Raw genomic sequence first — 21373 nt, forward strand, 5'->3', positions numbered from 1 at the left:
TTGGAGACTAGCTTTTTGGTTTAGTTTTGCACATATATTCCAAGTAAGCAATGATTTATATAAAGTTTTACTAAACTTAATTCAGTGTTTTTAATTATAGTCTTCAGCATGAATCTTTATGTATAGTAGAAGAGAAGCACTTTATATCTAAAGAATTTCCAAATCATATCTGTGTTTCTGTTCCTGAGATCAACAGATAAAAACTGGGTCATGATTATCATGTAGTTGGTGTAGATTATACTTTCAGTCTGTAATGGACTGAGGTTTGCGTCCCCCCAAAGTTCAGGTTGAAACCCTTACCTGCAATATGACTATATTTGGAGATAGGGCCAGTGAGGATATGATAAAGGTTAAATGAGGTCCTAGCTGTTGGGCTCCCATCTGATAGGGCTGGTACCCTTATAACAGAGGACACAGCAAGAAGGCAGCCCTCTGGAGGCCAGAAAAGGGGTCCTCACCAGGAACCGAGTTGGCTAGCACCTTGATCTTGGACTTCCCAACCTCCAGAATTGGGAGAAATAGGTGAGCCACCCAGTCCATGGTATTTTGTTATGGCGGCCCGAGCTGCCTCATATAATAACATATTATTTTAATATTTGTGGGGGAATTAAAATTTTAAGAAGTGACCAAAACAAGAGTCTTCCTGGATTTAGAATTAATGATGGCTCAGAATTAATGATGTGAAGAATTTAGTGCTCCATTGATCTGCAGTTATGGACTGATTCTTCTTCAGAATGGAGTGGAGTTACTCACTGTAGCCTGATTACCATTCCCTATTCTTACCCTAAATATCAATGAATAAGTTTATCACTATGTTATTATCATTACTGTCTTAAAGATGAGAAAATCAACTTGCCAAGAGTCATGCAGTTAAACTTGAACTACAAATCCAGGGCTCTCTCCAGGTACACTGTCTTTCACTTTCAAAATTCTTTCCTGAATCGTTTTATTGGTATGACTTGCATCGCCCTAAAAAGTGCTCTGATCTCAGGAAAGCTTCGTGCAAAGAAAGGGAACCACAGGAGCTGAAAGACATTTAATTGATCCAGAAACTTCTGAAAATTTCAAAGGTGATGTTATGTGGAGTTATATACCACTTACAGGAACCAATGTCTAGCAAGTGGCTTGCCAAGACTAAGGAGGAAACAAAGGGAACTGCCGAAAGTGAGAGGGTGGCCTAGCGCGTGTTTTTAGTTTAGAATCTATCAGTCAAGATCCTCGCAGAAACATTAGTCTCAGGCTGAGTGTTTGATGAGAATTTCTAAGAGATCCTGGACAAGAACTTAAAAAAGTAACTAAGGGAGGTGCTGCATCCCAGGGGATGTTAAAAATACAGAGTTATTACTACCCCAGGCTTGAGGAGGAGAGTGGAGGGAGCAGTTACAGGAACCTAGAGAAAGAATTGTGTGGGAAGGGCTCCCTGTTGGGAGCTTTGACCTTCCTTAGAGAGTCACGGCCTGTCCACTGTGACCCTCATTCCCTTCCCAACCTCTGGTCTTTGCATGGAAGGGAGGTGGGGGCAGTGACTTAACCCAAACAGAAGCCCAACGGCAAGGATCTGGATCAGCCCCTCCTAACTGTGGCCTCTCAGCACCCCACTGACTCTTCTTTTGTGACCGTTCTATTTCCTTCATATACCTTATGGTTTCTCAAGTTGTTACCATCTTTATCTTTACCGTCCCTTGTGTAGAGAAAGCTCTGTGTTCTGCAGGTTCAGGGTACCGAAGCTTGGGGTACACGGTTCTGGCAGCTGGAAGAATATGCGAGGAGCCCTGGGCAGATGTGACGTAGCTTTATTCAGGCATAGCAGGACACAGCAAGACATAGGCACAGCTACAGCTCCCCAGCCCACTCAGGCAGTGCTGTTTTGTGACAAGGTGCACAATAGTGGCTTAAGGCCAGATACTATAATCAATCACAATCAATCACAGTGCACATGCATTCTACAGGTTGTATAGGACGCTGTATCTAAGGCCACCTGGGATGCTATGGCTAAGGTCTCTTGGAATGCTATGGCTAAGGCCATCCGGAAACCGCATGGCTTGCTGGGAGGGAACCTGACTGCATCCATTTTGTTTGTTGGTTCCCTTACCCAACACTCCGTAAGAATAGGGCCTTGTCTATTTTGTTCTGTGCTCTAACCCCAGCCCCTGGAATAGTGCTCAAGACATAGTTGCTGAATCAATGAATGAGTGAATGAATGAATGAGTAGTGTTTCAGATATGCAGTAAAAGCACAACCTTATAATCAAAAGGCTGGAATATAGCAAACAGATAAGGCAGCCCAGGGCCCTGGTTGAGATGTGTGGAATTCTATAACAGAGCATCAGGTTATGTTTTTACGTTGTCTCTGCTGATTTTACTGGCCCCAGGATTATACTGAAGGAAGGCATTGTTGAACTCAGTATTTCAACAGTGCTGTCTGTGCTGTGTGTTGAAAACTATAAACTGGAGTTCTTGGCGAGTGGCAACAAATGCTCTTGTTTTCAGGGAGAATGTTGAGAACATCAGGGACAAAGTCCATTTCATTCTTTTTTGAGAAAGTCTAAATTTATATTTTTTTGTACTATTCCATTTAACTCTCCATGTTGTTCCTATATCACAGAGAGTTTACGATCTTGAATTTTTGACCATAATTTTTAATATTTTTATTAAATTAAATTTTTTATTCACTCTGTAGGCCAGGAGGATCTAGTGTGCCCTTTTAGCTAATTTGTGGGGTGACCACATATTTTATTTTTTCTGCCAGGCTAAGCTTCTTTTCAACAATATACATTTCTGTTTGTCCAGAGAAATTCTTTTTCCTCCTTTATTTTTAGCTCTTTCAGGAGGAGTGAGTACTTCTACATTTTTTATAATTCACAGAAATGAGTTTTCCTTTTAGAAATAATTGAACCTTAAACTTTGGGATTCTTGCCCCATTTGAAATACCTAAAGAAACAAGAATGAGTATATTAATCAATTAAGATTTATTGAGGGGCCAACTGTGCTGGTTGCTATCGTGGATACTGGCAAAATCATCAAGAATGAGAAAGACCCGTTTCAGTCCTCGTGGAGCTTCTTGGGGTAGAACAGATTTTTAAAAACTAAGAAAATCAAAAATAATTAAAAAATTGTAAGTTTTGCAAGGTAGCTCATCCTCAGGGAGGCCTCTTACTTTTGGTAGCATGTTCAAGGGGATCCTTTCTGAGGGGTGATCTATAGCTCAGGCAGGAGGCAGTCAGAAAGGGCGGGGCATTCCAGACAAGGCCCTAGGTGAGGGGGGAAACAGAAGGGGGTGGGGGGAGGTGAGGGAAGTATTGGTGACAGTGAAAGGAGACCAGCTAGGCCGAGGAGCCATGAGTTAGAGAAGCACTGAAGTTGGAAAGAAATGCAGGACCCTGCAGGGCATCATGAGGATGTTAGACTTTAACTGTGGTGGGATGCTTTTGACAGTTTTTAAAGCAGAGAGTGATATGATATACTTAAGATACATTTGCCCATTCATGATGAGTGGCTCAGAGGTAGAAAAGCGGCAGAGGGTCAATCAGGTAGGAGGCCATAACCATGGGCTACATGAGATCGACATTGTGGTAGAGGAAATGGAGAAACAGGGACAAGTTCATGATATATTTTAGAGCTGGAGTTCACCAGACCTTCTGATAATTTTAGATATAGCGGGGTGTGGGGAACAGAGTGATCAATAAAACTCTTAAGTTTCTGGGGAGAGCACAATATAATGATCTGGTTAATAGCACTGGCCCTTGAGCCAGAATGCCTGGGTCCTTATCCTGTCTGAGATTTTATTAGCTGTTTGACCTTGGTAAAGTTAACCTCTCTGTGCCTTGGTTTTTCTCTTCTATAAAATAGGAATAATAAAAATATCTACTCCAAAGGAATATTGTAAGCATTAAGGGAGGTTATGCTTTAGCTGACTTGCTTACTGGGACATAGTATACACTGAATAAGTGCTAACTATTTTTACTGCTGAAACTGGAAGACTGAGTGCGGTTTAAAAGACTAGGGCACGGTTTTGAAGGGAACTCTCAAGCGTTATTGGCATAGTCAGTTTAAATTATCTATTGGAAATGCAAGTGGAAACATCAATTAGACAGGTAGAATCACAAGCCTGGAGCTCAGAAGAGAGGTCTAGTTCTGAAGATATAAAATTGCAAGTCATCCGTATAAAGATGATTTTGAAACCCCTGTAAATAGATATTACATGGGGAGAGAAGTAGGATCCAGGGCTAACCCTTGAGTTCAGCCAGAGAAGGAAATGCCAGTAAAAGAGATTGAGAGGCCACATCAGTGTGGAAGGAAGGAAATCTTGAGAAAATAGAAGGCAAAAAAAGAGACAAGAATGAGGGAGTAAACACTGGTATTTGGAGTACTGCTGAAAAGTTTAGTAAGGTGTCCATTGTGGTTGGTGACATGGAGATACCTGTCCACCTTGATAAAGACTTTTTTAGTAGGAATGAGGTTAGGAGGACAGAGTGGTGTCGAGAATCTTTTTGGGGTGAGGAAGTGTAGACAGCACTTGTAGACAAACTTTTGAGAGGATTTACTTGGAAGGGCTGTAGAGGGGCTGGACAGACACATGGAGAGGAGATGTTTTGTTTTGTTTGTTTTATTTCAGTTAGAGCAACTGGAGTGGGAATTTCCCATTAGAAAGTGGGAGATTGATGGTGCAGGAGAGGTAGAAAATGACCAAATGGGGGAGATCCTTGAGAAGTGATAGGTTCAGGTCCGGAGCACATATGGAAAGGCTGGCTTTTAGTGAAAGAAACTCTTTAATACTCAGGAAGGAAAATAATAAAGTGGGATTGTGGCCTTGGGGCGGTAAGATGAAAGATTTGTGTTTAAATTATTTTTTTTTTAAATGAAGTATGAGGTAAAGCTGTCAGCTGTGAGGGCAAAGGAAGTATGATAGGTTTGAGGCAAGGGGAGGTATGGAATGGCCATCTTGGGAAATGGGAGAGTCTGTTAGAGAAAAAGAATAGAGTTGGTGGCTGTATAGAGTCCTCATTTGAGTTTTGCAATTTTAATATAAAAAACGACCACTGTATTTGATTGCATGATTTTCTCCTGCAGTATTCAATTGTTGGAAATTTTCTTAATCTGTTAAATTTAAGAATATTCCTGTGGACTTTGAGCTCAGGGACTAAATTAGAAGAATTTACTAGTCCAGTGGAAGTAGTTATACTAAAGAAAGCTTCTCTTAAAATTTAAGGAAGAACTGACTGTCCTTTCTTCATGTTAGACTTCTGTAATAGCCACTTGCAAAATAAAATAGAGGCCAAGTGGGAGTTGAGACTAAGTGTCTACTTGTGACATACTCCGAGCAAGTAGGAGGCTGAGCTCACAGTTCTTTGTGTGGTAAGGCAGCATGCTGAGGAGACATTGTGCTTCCAGCAGCAGTCATTGAAATTGTCTCCTGTTCCAAAGGAGGCTAGCGTGATGCTATATATATTGAAAATGTCAGGTAGGAATACACCAAATCAGTAATTTCCATACTAGTTTTTTTATAGACTGACAATCACACTGCTTTCAATTTGATCTCGACATTTCCTAACCACTCTTCCTGGGAATGTGGGTGTGGAGGTGTATATAATACACACACATCTGTGTGAAGTGTGTGTGGGTGGTGGGGTGGGAGGTGACCCTTTCCTCTGGAAAAACTAAAGCTTGTGTTCCCAGAGTTAGTTCTTTCCACATATGCACAAAAACAGGTCCAGTGGGTTACATTTCTAAACAGGTGAGTGTTTCTAAGTATGTCATCTACTCAGATTACCTGTTCAGGAAGCTTTTCTACATCAGGGCTATATAACCCTGCTCTGAATACTCTCTGCTATGGCAGGCAAATCCATGCTCCTGAGAATGTGTGTGCTGAGAGAAGCCTTTATTTGATACAGCAACCATTATGGGAATTAGCTTTGAAATGGGATCCATATGAATCTAAAATGGACTAGAGTAAGGATTTCAGCCTTTTGGGAAATGTAACATCTTTGTGAAAGGATAGGGTTTTGCAGAGAGGCTCTGTTGCTTATACTTTAAATATTAGCTAAAATTAATTTTGTTTGGATACTTTTATGATATGCATTGACAGAACTGGCAGCATTCTGGTGATGGGTTGTTAATTATTTAGGCTTTGAGGCCATGGCTAACACCTCTACTGAAATATAAAGTTGTGCATACAAAGGGTTGCAAGAAACAGCGATGAAGACCCTTTTGCACCTGGGTTCTGTCTTTGTCCTTTGGGCTGCTATAAGAAAACATCACAGACTGGGTGGCTTATAAACAACAGAAGTTTAATTCTCACAGTTCTGGAGGTTGGAAGTTCAAGATCAGGGTGCCAGCATGATTAGGTGAAGGCCCTCTTCCGTTCACAGACTTCTTGTCGCATCCCCGTATGGCAGAGGGGCTAGAGAGCTTGGAATCTCTCTGGGGTCTCTTTTATAAAAGCACTAATCTCATTCACTGAGCCTCCACCCTCAAGACAAATTCACCTCCCAAAGGCCCAATCTACAAATACTATCACTTTGGAGGGTTAGGATTTCAACGTACAAATTTTATGGGGAAACAAACATTTAGACCACAGCAGACTTTGAGCACCTGTGATAACAGAGGGCAGGAGAGAGTCCAAATCATCAGCTTTCCTACCAGAAAAGCATGGCCTCTGTCTTCAGTAACAACTGGCTCTGTCTTACACAAGAAACTATTTAACTACTGTGAGAATCAATAGATGTGAATTCAGAACCTGTCTCTTCCATTTAATAGCTGTGAGACCTTGAGTTCAAATTCAATTGGAACTTATAGCATTGCTGAAAAGTTTAAGTAAGCCTTGATTGGGATATCAAATTTGTGGATGTCATGTGAATTTATCAGTGTTTCTCAGCAATATTACTTGCCCCTAGTCAGTTTGCTCTTTTGTTTTCCTTACTAGCTTCTCTTCTCAAACGTCTAATCCCACAAACTTCTATTTCACAAAGGAGATATCAAGTATGAACTCCCCCAACTTCCTAGCTTCCTACCTACAAAATGATCTTCCTTGGCTCTCTTTCTTTGCCCTCCCCCTATCCCCACACCCCTGAGACAGGCCTTATCCCACCACATGTTCCTTTGTCTTTACAGATGATACCCTATAATTATCCCCTTGGTTCCTGTACCAACTTTTCAGCTTCTTTGTCTTCTTCTCTTCACTAACTATCAAATATAAGATCCTTCTACTTATAAAACAGATCCTTCCTTTGACATCAGTCTCTTAGTTTCTTAAGCCTGAGATGTACAAGCATCCTAGATTCTTTTCTCTTACTCTCAAATCTAATTAATCAGTAAATGCTCACTCTTTTCTCTCTCCATTCCTCCACACACTTTCTTAATTTGGGCCCTTGTCATCTCTAATTAGGACCAGAGCAATCATCTCTTAACCGGTTTTCATGCTGATTTTCCTGCTGCCCTTACTTTGTACTTCCCAGAGCGGACAGGCAGAAGTGAGGGTCAGGTGGTTTCCTGATGCAGTGGTTCTCAGCAGAGTCTGCATCACCTGGGACTTGTTAGAAATGCAAATGACCCAGACCCAGCCAAGGCCTACTGGCAGTGGGGCTCATCAATCTGCATTTGCCAGACCCTCCAGGTGATTCTTATGATCTAAATTTTGAGTACTACTGCCCTCAAAGATGGATGCTGGGAGGCGAAGCCTGGTCCACTGCGGGACTCTAGTCTACTGTAATCTCCCCAAGGACTCTGTTTCTAAAGAGTTGCATCCCCAGGTGCTAGCACACAACCAGGTATGTGGTTTCTTAAATGACTTTCTGAACGTACTTCATGCTCAGCTATTCTGTGGCAGAATCCAGATTAGTTTCTTTTGTTAGCTTTTTTCCAATGTATTTTAGAGATTTATTCTTGTTTGGAAGCAATAGGCTATCACTTGGAGTTCTGAGAATAAATAATTTCTTTGCTGGAAGCCGAGTTGTCTCCCTAAAGCTTTATGACAGCAAAAGTCCCTGGTACCATGACCCTTTTGCCCCAACCTTCTGTGGCTCTGTCTCTTGTCTCAGTTAATTCTGACCTCACTGGGTAGATGGCATTTGAGCGGGGCTTGAGGGTTAAGAAGGAATTTGGTAAGTGAAGAATGAGCAGAAGGATCTTTCGGGCTGAAGGAATGTTATAAACAAAGACAAGAGGGATAAAATTACAAGACATTTTATACCATCAACAAAAGTAGAATGGTAGGGCCTGAGAAGAAGTGAGACAGAAAGAGTAGTTTGTAATCACTCCTGAAGAACCCACTCAGGAGTTTAGATCTTATTTAGGGGGCATACAATGAATGAAAAAGAGTCATAGCGTTAGAGGTGTTATAGCACATGTTTGTATCTCTGTGTAATTTTGCTTCCTGGCCAAAGACACGGAAAGGCATACAATGAGTGTCTAAGTAGGTTCAGAACTGAATAAGGCATATAGATCTACCTGACCTCTTGCCTGGGGAACTGAGGTAACAGCTGCATATACATTAACACACTAGGAAACAGTAAGAGATTACCTTAGACTGAGATGCAGATGTCTGATTGTTCTTTCCTGGCTTTCTAAGGTGTTGACACAGGCTATCCAGGTGTGGGAATCTTCAGTGATGACATATTAGCTCAGGGACATGGGAGCTAAAGACAGCCAAACAGTTGTGAAAAAGCACTTTAAATGAGGCTGGTTCTTTCTTGAACACTATCTCCCCGTCGCCTCTGCTTGTCCACTCTCTTACTAAGGGAATGATTTTGATCTCTCAAAGTAAGGATCGTGGCTTATTAAAAAACAACTGTTAAGTTCCTATTACATTACTAGTTTTGAACAGGCACTGAGATGTTTTCTATCAGATGCTGAGCATTAACAGTAAGTGGCTGAAAAGCTAACTATCCCTGCAGTTGATCAGCGTGATCCTTAGTCATTAGTTTAGCCTCTGGCTGCTTTGACTTCCAGGTAATAATAAAGAATTTAGTGAAGAAGCCACTGTAGAATGGGCCCAAACCCACGGAATAGCTTCACAAGCTTGCCTCTGGTTAAAATGGATTTATTTGATCAGGTTAAAAGATTTGCTGCCCAGTCCTGGCTTAAAAGTCTAAGACAAAGACTTAATAAGGAGGAGAAACAGGAGAAGGTGATGCGAGAGTTTTAAAAATAAATTGTCAGTTTTCTTGTTGCGTAATTTCTCTTTGTTATATGTTGGGAGATTAAAGGAAGAAACAAGTCGTCTTTTGACTTCTACTGCAAGACTCTTGCCTCAACTGATAATAAAAAAGAGCTGGATGGTAGGAAGCCCCAGAAACGTAGCTCCATCACTCCCTGCAATTACTGTGTCTTATTGATAACTTGCAGCCTTATCTAGCAAATGCCATCTCTGGAACAAAGCCTGTCACAGATCAGACTGAATCCATTAAAAAGCTTTGATTAACATGTCCCTGGGGTGTGCTGTGGAAACTTTTTACGCCAAATGACAGCCTATTGCTGCTGCTTCGAAATTGTCCTCCTGAAATACTCTTGTGTTTTAATCTAGTGCACAGTTTAAATTAAAAAACGGCAATGACTTTGTGTGACCTAAATACGAGCCACTTCTATTCAGGGTGGGATTTATCAACTGCTTGCGGATTAAGTGTTCGGAGAAGCAACAATTAACCTTACTGTGTGGTTGCTGATATTAATTATTTATATATTATACATAGGTTTTGTATATAATCTCTTGTTCTTTCTCCTATTCTTAAATGTAGCTCAGAGAAAGGGTCATAGTTAATGGGCTTAATTTAGTAGATACAAACCTTCGTACTCTTCCTCAGTGAGAAAGCAAATTTGTGTTTGAAGAGTGCAGAAACCACTCTTTCTGGTGCTTTTTTATTGGTCTTTGACATGGATGCTGTAATGAGCTGCAGCCATTTGAAGAATAGATAAAGCTGTCTTCTAACTATGGAGTCGTTAGGGGCAGGGACCTGCCTGTTTCCATACAAACATCTCACTTTCATCCTAGGGGGAAAATTCAATCTTAATCGATCCTGTCTGCATGCGTGTGTGTGTATGTGTGTTAGTGTTTCATTTTACCACATACTCGCCTAAAATGCGAGTTGAATGGTTACATTTCAAAACTGTCATGAGATACATTACACAATAAAACATGATTCTCTTAGATGCCATAAAAAGACTGAAAACTACCAATATAAGGAGGGTACCTACCCTGCTGTTCTTTACTGTATTTTAAAGTCTCTGGAATTGGTAAAAGACAAAACAAGCTTTTTGCTGGCAAGATTCTTGGAAATTAAACTTAAAAATAAAAGAGTATCATCTATAAACTGTAGCAACATTGGGGGCTCCTGTACTGCCCACCTAACTGTATAAAGATAGGCTTTCTCTTCCATTATCCCAGGAAATAAGTCAAACTCTCCTTTTAAGGATAGTATTTTCCACTGACTTGGAACTCATGGTGCTTCCATCTTTCATTAGGTAGTAGTAGCACTGTGTAACTACAAAGGAAAGTATAGAATAAAGACAATTTTTGAGCATTTTAAAAAAAGGATTTTTGAATTAATTTTGGACATGCAAAAATAAAGTGGGCTGCACTGTGAAATAGTGAGCTCCTGGTCACTGAGCAGGCTGGGTAAAGTGTATCAGGTGAGAGTTCGGAGGACGTGATTTATGAGGCTGATAAGTTCTGACATTTAGAAAAGTAAGCCAATCTGCTAAATTACAAATCAAAATGTATGATATTTTCTTCTTGGGAATTGAAAAAAAATTTTCCTTCAAAACTCATCTAAACCTCACCAGAATTTAAGCTTTACACATATCTTGGTATTTTGTTCATTGCTAGATTCCTAGCTTCTAGAATAGTATAAACATCTACTTAGTATCCAATGAATATTTGTTGATGAATAAATTACTAGTTTATAATACTTTTATTTGCATTGACTTCTCAGAATAGAGCAGGTCATGACACATTATTACCAAAATGAGCAAACTGTGGATGTTCTCCACTCAAAGCTTATCTCTTTGCAGGGATGTTAGGTGTCCTAGTCTCTCACAGTATGTATCTCACCCTGGCATCACTGTTAACCTTTGACACCTGTTGGTAGATAGTCATTCTGAGAGTATCGAATTTGATTTTAACAAAAGTAGACCTTTAGCACTTCAAGATCATCCAACAGTGAGCTTACCTACATTTGGGGAGGCCAGCACTTTGTATTTGATCTAGGTTCTGTTCCACATCTCTATTAATAGATAGTTTCTGGCAGCCTAGAATAAACAGGGGTCAAAGTGTATTAGAATAAATAGGATAGCGACTAGATCTTTTAGTCAGGTTGATTTCTAACCTGGTTAACTCTGACTGACCTCTTTTCCACCAAGCTGGAGTACCATCTGCCCTCAAAAAGAACAGCATCTGATGTGAGTAAAATATGAAACTGGCTTTGAAAAACCCTCCTTAAAGAAGAATAGAGAGGTAGATGTGGAACAATGGCCCTTGTAGTCACAAAGCAGGACTTCCTTCCCAATGCCGTAATTTGTCTAGAAGCTCTAATATTCTAAAATGTTTTATACTTGGCTTTAAAAATTCACATATCCCTTCACGCAGACCTTTGGATCTGGTGTTCCATTTCGCTATTTTCCAGAAAAGGAGGTGGTCCAGAAACATAAGGAAAACAAACTCTACAAAAATAATCAAAGGACATTCTTCATGTCCTTTGGACATTCTTCAGTTTTCTGTAGGTAAAACTGGAGAAAATCCAAATATTCCAAGTAGTAAATAATTTCCTAATAATGTCATCATGTACTAGATGACTATTGAAAAAGCAAATAATGAGAGAGCGAAATGCATATATGAAGAAGTACTAGGCAAAAAAATGTAAAATGCAATCTAATATGAAAAGATGGATTGTAACAAAAAATATATATAGTTGTGTGTGTGTGTATATATATATATATATATATATAGTATATGTATATAATTGCATATATACAGAAGGAAAAGGACATCAATAATCATCCCCAAAGTAAATTTTCATGGAAGTGGGGAAGGTCAAAACCGTTATTATTTCTTAGGACTTCCACAAATATTCTCATGTCAAGCTTACACAGTAGGTATTAGTATCACCATCTTACACATAGAGATACCGACCTTCAGAGAGGTTAAATGATATATTTAAGGACAAACTATGAGGAAGAGATAGAGTAGGAATTCCAATGCATGTTTGATGAATGCCGAAACTAAACTCTTCATCACAACAAATAATTTAATGTTCATTTGGTTATTTTCTGTACAGTTGCACAAAATTGCAATTTCAAAATGTAATTCAATAGAATTGCTTCAAATATTAGTGGATTATGAGTTAGCATTCGTGTTATACTGATACGCTTGAGGCAAATAAAAAGTGATGCTTATGAGTTTAATTTCCAATTGGGAGAAGGGAAAGATGTTAGCTGATATGGTAGATAAAAAAACTCTCTCAGACAGTTTGACTTTCTCTTCTTTTATACAGAACACAAGGGAATGAACCATGCCAGAGCATTTTCTGGTGCTCTTTGGGCTATAGGGCACAGGCTCATGTTTTGGGGGAAGTAATAACAATTTAGATATTGTTGCTAACTTGGTACTGAGAGGTGAATAAATATGTGATCTCATAATCCTTTCTAAATATTAGATCTATCCAATTCAGAAAATTAAACTCATGAGTCTATAAACCTATAAAAATCCATTCCCTATGAATCCCACATCCATCTTTTCTTCCATGTTCACTAGCAAAGTAAAAGATGTTTCTAATGTCTTGGCTTAAATTTTTGTCTTAATGCTGATAGCATCTTTGGTCATGAAAATCCTTTCCTATATTGTATTTGGTCATTTCACATATTGTTAACATGCACAAAAGTTTTTTTTTTTTTTTTTTCCTAAACAATGTATTAAGACAAAGGCCCTATTCTACATATCCCAGGGAATCAAAATTATCAATGGGCATTAAAACAACATTTAGTATAAGGCACATCTTGAGGTTATTTAATACCTAGTCAGTTTGGTAGGCCACTCAGCCTGAAAGGCTGGTGGGCTATTGAGAAAAGCTTGGGCATTGAGAGTCAGCTCTCAGTTTGGGTCCTGGCTCTGCTATTGACCATTAGGGTGATCCTGTGCCAATCACTTAATTTTTCAGAACCTGATTTTCCTCAGGCATAAAATGTAGATAACATCTGCCTTCTGAGGGTTAGAAATGTGTAACATGTATGTGAAGAATCTAGGATAATAAATTCTACCTATTCTTTAAAAGTAATACTAGTATAGTCTCATGCAGTGTTCCTTAGAGGGTGTTCCCTGGACCAGCAGCATCAGCATCACATGCTATGAAGGCACATTTTGGGGCCCCGACCCAAACCTACTGAATCAGAAGCACTGGGGTAGAGCTCAGCACACTATGTTTAGCAAACCCTCCAGCTGATTCTGAAGCTTGCTGATGTTTGAGAATTCCTGGGTAGAGTAGTTAACTGTGGAGACCTCATCTCAAAAATGGGGTAAAAAATGTATCTCTTGCACAGGATAGTTATAAAGAGCTTAAAACAGTGTTTAGCATTTAATATGCATGTGATAAACTTCAGTTGAGAGACAGTTTATACGCCGGAGAGAACATTTGAATAAAATGTTTTTAGGTAGGCAAAATGTAGTAGCTATTCGGTGCATAGATTTTGGACTGAGACAACTGTATTCAAATCCCGCCTCTGTCACATAGAGGCCATTAGTCATGGGAAAGTCTCCATACTTCCCTAGGCCTCAGTGTTCTTATCTGTGAAATGGGAATGTACTAGTGTCTACCTCAAGTAATTGTGATGGCACATGCTTAGTAGGGTGTCTTGGATGAAAATGTTAGTTAAGAATTATTCTTCAAATAGAAATTATCTAATCGAATGACAAATGCTTACCCAATAACTTTTGTGTCTTAAAACTTTCATGATTAATTATCCTATCACTGATTCTTAGTTGCTTTTGAGGCTTTGGTACATTTCTATAACATTTTTCTTTTTAAGCTTTAAGAGCATAAAATGACTTTTGTTAAAACATAATTTAACTGAGCAAATGTAAAGCTCCAACTAGCTTTATTCAACAGTTTACGAATTGGGCAGCATCCCAGTTAGCAAATAAAAAGAACCCCCTAAGAGCTGTACAAAATGGAAAGCTTTTACAGGCAGAAGGGCAAGGAGGTTGTTTCAGCAAAGAGTGAATTGTTTCAGGAAGGGCCACCTTCCTCTGGGGGACGGTTGGGGCCTATCAGGCAGATTATCTAGCTAATGTTGACCAAAAAATTCCAGACTGACTGATTAAACTGACATTCCTGGGAGAGGCTGAAACTGAAATTAGTTTAGGTATTAAGTCTTGGTTTGGTGATGTGGGTCTTAGCACAGTGACTGCATTTTGGGCCTGATGTCCCTTTAACAGTTTCACTTAGATTAATCTGGGCGCTTCATTTGATGTTTCATTAAAAAAAAAAAGAAGAAAGAAAAGAAACAATACTGGTGTTTCTTACAGTTCTTCAGAAATAGGTATAACCAACAGCTGCCATCCTATATGAAACTCACTCGATCTGACCCTCCCTTGATGAAGGACAACTCAGGATAACACTAATATGGTTATATGTAGTGCAGTGCTGTACCCAGTTTCGTGCTCTCAGGAGAAGCTCTGTTCTTCTTGAAGACCAAGATCCCTTAGGTAGACTGGGAAACCATTTACAAAAGGCTTTGTGTAGAGAATGTGCATGCTTAACAAACCTGCTTTTGCTAGTCTCCACTGCCTAGTTTCAGCAGGTGTAAAGTTTTATGCCTGATATTTCTCTCCTCTGTGGATGCCCAGCTCTAAACCTTCTTTGTTTCTACCCAGATGCCAGCTTCTGGTTAACTATTCTTTCTTTTCTTTCTTTTCTTAAGCTATCAACCATCTGGAGGAAAACTGATTGGGGCTGGGGTCATTTTTTTGTACTTTTTAAAACTGCCACATAGGTAAAAGGATTTGTCAAACCCATGAAAGACCCTTCTAAGATCTCAGAGGCGAAGGGCTCCCTCTGGAACAAGCTGATTCAAGTAGAAGTAGCCATAGAGGCAACAAGGGGCATGCTCAAGCTACAAAATGGGTTGAGAAATATAGATCTGCCCAATTATAATTCAAACAAAAACAAGCGAGAAACTGTAGTCAGTCAGGCACTCTTGGCCAAGCGTCTGGGCTTTGCATGCATGCATGCATAATTAAGTTTCAGGCAGCTGCAGGCTTCTACAGTGCAGCAGGGCAGGCAGGATATCATAATACTTAGTAGGTTGCATATCAATGGAATTCTTTTTAAATTCACAAGAAGCCTAAGATAAAAAGACATCAGCAAAAATTAAGCAGCATTCAGAACATCAGTGAAGAGTGACACAGGCCACTAGAAAACAATGGAAATCGACCTGGTTTCCTCCCATTGTTGGTTCCTCCCCACAAATAGATTAGAGCAACAGCGCTGACTTTGTTTTAAAATACACATTCCTTAGATCAAAGGGATCAATGCACATTTAAGCAACTTTCAAGGCTTAAGTCACAGGAGGAGTGAAATGGTCTGCTTTGTTTTAAAAAAACTCCAGAGAAAATCACACACATGCATTGGGGCATTGTGATATGCAGATGGTTAGCTTGCAGGAGAATTAAATATTCATGGTAGATAAAAATCTCTCCCATTATATTTTTAATGTATACGAAGCTTTGGGCTCAATGCTCTCTATGTTCACATAACAGACAGTCCCTGTTCCCTGTATGCACCGCACTGTGCACAAGGGTGGCTCAGATCACATCTTGTGACGTCACCCTCGCCCAGGCAGTCAGGCCTTCCATAGCTGAGCTGCCCTGTGGTAGCCAGTTACATCACCGAGAGAACTTCGCCACTGCCTTACTTTTATTTCTTGGAAGCACAGTCTATTGACAAAGACCCTCTGTGATGTTTTGTTTACTAATTGCCCCCACGCTTTTATTAAATCTGGAATGCCAGGGCCACAGGCCGTCTTTCCAGCTCCTGACAGGTACAGGGAGGTCTGAGGTACCTGGGCACACGATACAGTCACATTTACTTCTACTAACACAGGTGCAACATTATACTCTTCCCACTTTCTTGTTTTATTGCATACCGTTTGTCTCAGAGACTTTTAATCTGATTAGCCAACAGGAGTAACACTGTAAGGGTCGAGATGCTCCGGGACCAGGAGGCATTACGGATAGAGCTGAATTTTTCATCTCAAACTCCACAACCTCCTCCGCTTGTTTTCTCTCATCACACTTCCGGCTTTACCCTCCCCACCCCATATGCCAACTCACACGGAAAACATGATTCAAAGAGGCGCTTTTGTTCAGGAAAGATGAAAAAATCGGTTTGCTCTTCGTAGGCTGCTGAAATAAAGACTTTAGTAGTCATAGGTCAGTAAAATGAACAAAACTATACTTGCTCACAGGAGGGCATTAAGAAAGTGGAGAAAATAAACATTCCTCTGAATTTCAGTTTGATTTTGAATTGAGTTCATGTTAATACAGTTAGGAAACTGACTCTACCCCATAAACTGAGTGTCTGCCTTTAAATTGTATCATTATGTGGCCTTTGCTTCTGTACATTCTTCCTCCCCATACTTTCCACTGATATCTTCTGTAGAAGATGGCTAAGGCAGAATAACTGCCACATTTTGTTGGCATTTGGGTAATTGTACTTGCACTGTGAGGTAGTTATTGGATCAGTTCCGGTGTTATGTACTGGTCCCCTGCTTTTTAATTTTTTTGTCATTGCAACTGTCCTTAAATAAATTCCATCTTATCTTCAAGTTGGATTTAAAAACATTTGTTTTCTAGATGTTTTGTGTCTGTATTTTAAACACGAGCATAAATGTGCTTGCTTTTCTGGACTTCCAAATATAAATAGATATGACACTCAGGAAATTGGATCTAAGTCCCTCGTTTCTCCCTGTCTGGAACTGTGCTCATGGTAAAAAGTAATGTTTCCATGATGAGAACTTCTATTTTTCTTCTTTTAAACATCCTCTGAACCCTAGATTTAAACAGGACCCCAAATTCTTCTTCCAGTGAGTTGAATAATGCAATAATTTAGATGTTAGGAATTAAAGAGAGGACCAAAAGATCAGCCCCTCACTTCCAGTGTCACCAAACGCCACTCTGAATCAGCATTAGTGGGTCACACACTGGGCACAGCTCCAGCCTCATTGCCTAGAGGCCAAGTTGTGAGCAGCCCTGGTGCGAGGGCATCTCCCTGTGGAGAGGCTCGATCTAGATGTGAAATATCTCACAAACACAGCATATCCCCTTTAATTCATCAGGCTGCAGTCATTCTAGAGAAGGCTGTTGACTTATTCTTCTGCAGAGGGAACAGTGATTGTTTATGCCTTTGCATTTGACCAGTTGCTATCAAAGCCCTGGTCTCTGGGGAGAGGAAGAAACGTTGCTTGCACTATAATCACACTGTCTACTTTACAAGTGTGAAAATAGCGCCATTAATTTTAGCACTCCTTAAAAAATACACCTCTCATCTTGCTCCCTGCTGCCCTCCCTCTCTGTCCCAACATACCCTTTTGACAGCTTAGCTGTGTGATTTTCTGATCTTCCTTAGAAGGGCATCTCAAAAGAGATAAGTGGTAGGAATCAATGCACTTCATCTTAATTATCAAAAACAGTTTATTTTATTGTAAGCCATTTATCTCCCAGTGGCCACAAGACATATGCTTGGTCCTAGTGCTAAGGACTTGCCTACTTTTCTAAAATGGTGCAGAAACATTTGATGGGTAATTCAAACATACCCAAACTGACTTTTCTATTCAAGGACTCTACTTATTTTAAACTGTCCTAGTATCTGCAGTACATCATCTTTTGTCATGACCATCAGTAATCCATTGATGGTCGTGGCACTAGCTGTGGAATGTTGGGATTCTCCTCAATTTTTGTAAATGTATTTTCAATGTAAGGGAGGCCTGGGGCCATGCATGTGCAGAGTTTCTCGAGGCGTGCAGGGGAGGCCAGGAACCCTCCTCTGTATCCCCATCTCACAGAGACAGCGGTACGATGATGGCGCCCATGCCCCTGCTGCAGCCTGTCACCCACCCACTCTTTTACATGAATGGCCTCCTTCTGGACATTGAATGGCTCTATTCAGTGGAGTTTCAAGAAATATGTGATCACTATGAGAAGCAATACACCCGGCATGTTAAGTCCCTCTTTATGGACACAAAGGCATTAGGGGTGGCTCTGATCATAATATATGTCCTGCAGCTCCCCATGCCCAAAGAGGAGCTGGTGGAAGAAAGCCAGATGAAACTAAAAGAAGTGTTGCTCACGGCTGCTCTGATGCCAGCAGTGGAAAAACTGATCTATCATCGGCAAAAGTACCACATGCCCTTGGCTGTGGTCATCAGCTCTGGGTTTGCATCCTTCGAGATGAAGGCAAGTAGACACAAGAAATTCTTCAGCTGGTTTGATTGTATCATTTTGGTGGATGACCCCAAAATGAGGAATGGCAAGCCCGATCCAGACATATTTCTTCTTGCTTATGCAAGGGGGCTTTCCCCTCCTCCCGTGGGAAGGATGTGCCTCATCTTCGAAGATGCTCACAATGGGGCTGAAGTGGCTCTTGCGGCCAGAATGCAAGTGGTTATGGTTCCAGATAGAAATTTACACTGAAACTTGACTGCAGAGGCCATCATTGTGCTGGATTCCTTATGGTACTTCCTGCCCTAGCTGTTCTGTTTGCCACCCTGTGAGTGAGAGGACCATTATGCTTCTCCAGGCACTGTGGCCCTGATGCCCACTCTGTGAGCCATACTGCCCAGGAAAACAGGAAACTAGCCACTCTCAGATTGCCACATGACCAGTCATTCCAGCCTTATGACTTGTGCAGGTTCTCTAAAATGTTAATAAACCATAACTTGACAGTTAAGATAAAGCAAAATAGAGACAGCCCAGAAGAGAGATCACAATTGTCATTTGAATAATCATAGAATATTGTATTTGAATAGTCATATAATAATCATATATAATGAATATACATACACATGCTTATATCTGAATACACATGCATACATATATATGTATGTGAATGTATATACTCATGCTTATATATAAATATGTATATGAAGTACGTACTTTTCCAAGACAAAACGAAATTAAAGTTGTGTTCATTTTCTTTAGTTGATCTTTACATGCAATAGCAACCCATAAAAGTGAAATAGTAATTCTATTTGGTTTGTAATGTGAGTGGGAAAGCCACGTGATGGGTGAGCCCTTAAGAAATCATTCTCCTTATTAGCAAACATTGACATTCTTTTTGTGTCCACAAAATATCTCTGTGTGGATTTCTCCACCCTTAGAGATTCTGAACTGTATTACCCATAGTTTCTTTTTAGTTGAACACAGTTATAGCCTATAACTTATATCTAGGCACATATCCACATTTGAGAATGTTTTTTACATCCAAAAAACCAACTCTTCCCTTTAAGAACATTGTTCTTCTAATATATACTTTAATATAAATATAATTTAATTTCAGAATGTACACTTGGCACAACCTAGAGCCACGGAACACTTTTGGGATGATTTAGCAGACCTTATACTTTGGCAATTAACCCATTTTAATGGATTTACTCAGCATTTTGTGAAGGGAAAATTGTGAAAGGTATTGAAATGGGAAGAATACATAATCGCAGGGTGTTTCCTCTTACAGCACCCTTCTAGGTGGTCTTTGTTAGTAACTGCCATTGAACTAATTTTCAACTTTGTAAGTTGTAGAAAAACCATAGTAATGTATGTGATTGTCTGGTGGGATGATTGCCTGTTAGTGATTGCCTCTGGCTGTTGACCACTTTTGCATCAGTTCAGCAAATTCATTTCCACATTCTTGATTGCCTGTATACGTGTCTATTCTTTGAATTCTCCTTCAACTGGTTATAACATCTTACTAGTTCCCTCACCAGTTAATAAAATTGAATAAAATTTTTGACACCCGTTCATGTTAAAATGTTTTCAATGTACATATATATTTTTTCAATTACAAAGTAATATACCATCATAAAGCAGTAAAAAATACAGATATATGAAACAGATGTAGATACAGAGCTAGATACCACAGGGTCAGATCTTCCTGAGCAGACGTGAGGCCCTGGGAACTTGGGCAGTCATGCACAGGGCCTCTAGGGACATTGCAGGAGGCTGGAGGTCTGTATGAGCGTCTGATGATATTTTCACTCAAGATAGACCTCTAGGGCATCCTTGGGTGTTTTGTTTGTTTCTGCCATTTGCATCTTGCACATCACAAATTATCATTTTATATCCTTAATAATTATAGAGCGTGATCTCTTGTTCACTGCCTGTTAACTAGCTTCTGGTCTGGAAATCTTCAGATCCATCATATCAGCCGGATGACCTCTGTAAACACAAGTCTGATGTTAATTCCTTTTATAAATGCCTAAATAACTCCCTACTCCCACAGATAAAGGCAAACAAACCTTGTGTTTGGGCTCCACCAAACCTTCACAACCACATCTCCTGTCAATACCTCCCTGAAGCACCACCACCTCAAGGATCCACAAAGTGATAGTTTTAGCTTCTGGGTCTTAGTTGGTGCTGTCCTTTCTGCCTGCATGTCCTCATCTACCACTCCTGCCATGCTTGCTTCTACTCATCCACTGATGCTCAGCTTAGGAATCACCTCATCCTTGAAACCTTTTGTGGTTCCTCACTTTCCCAGGGAAAGGGGGTACAAGTACTCTTGTTCTGTTTTCCCATGATGCTCTGCACATTTCTTGGTTATCAACTGAATAGATGAAATTCCACACAGCTTAATTTAGAGCTATGGTCCTTCCGGGGAGAGGCCATGCTTTGAGCATTCCTCGGTGTTTTTCACTTTCAAGAGGAAAGGGCAGCAGAGAAAAGAGAAGTAAGGAGTGAGTGCACAGGGTGCTGAGACTGAAGCACAAGAGACACCCCAGAGCTTCACTGCAGTAAAAGGGCCCAGGAAGAAGTTGGGCCTTTCGAAGATGCACTGGCCTAGTCCATAGGTGTTGAGAAAGCCATCTCTTTCTTGCCTTCCACTTGAAGACAGAACGCAAATCAAAATATTACTATCTGTTCAATTTTTGGCTGTGAAAAAATTGTTTTCTCAGCTGACTAGAGGCTTATAGTAACCTGATATTTTTTCAGTGTTATGGAAAGTGTGCCTGTGTGATTTAACGCTATCACTGGAGTTGTCTATATTTGACTCTAGAGCAGCTGCCATTGGAGACTACTAAAAATCATATTTTTCAACAGCTAGACTTCTTGGCTTCCTTTGGCCTCTTCTAAAATGAATTTTGAGCAATGTAGGTGCTATACATCATTTTTATGTTAA

The 21373-nt window shown here is 40.1% G+C and overlaps 1 protein-coding gene across 1 annotated transcript; it reads left to right on the forward strand.

Annotated features, from left to right (window-relative positions):
- Window positions 1-18060: 18060 nt before the first annotated feature.
- On the forward strand, window positions 18061-18672 carry LOC107520876 (pseudouridine-5'-phosphatase-like). The gene has a single exon (XM_036225564.1). It carries the CDS (start codon window positions 18061-18063, stop codon window positions 18670-18672), a length of 612 nt encoding a protein of 203 aa, XP_036081457.1.
- Window positions 18673-21373: the final 2701 nt, after the last annotated feature.

Source organism: Rousettus aegyptiacus, unplaced genomic scaffold (assembly GCF_014176215.1).
Source record: "Rousettus aegyptiacus isolate mRouAeg1 unplaced genomic scaffold, mRouAeg1.p scaffold_m13_p_8, whole genome shotgun sequence".
NCBI classification, from domain to species: domain Eukaryota; kingdom Metazoa; phylum Chordata; class Mammalia; order Chiroptera; family Pteropodidae; genus Rousettus; species Rousettus aegyptiacus.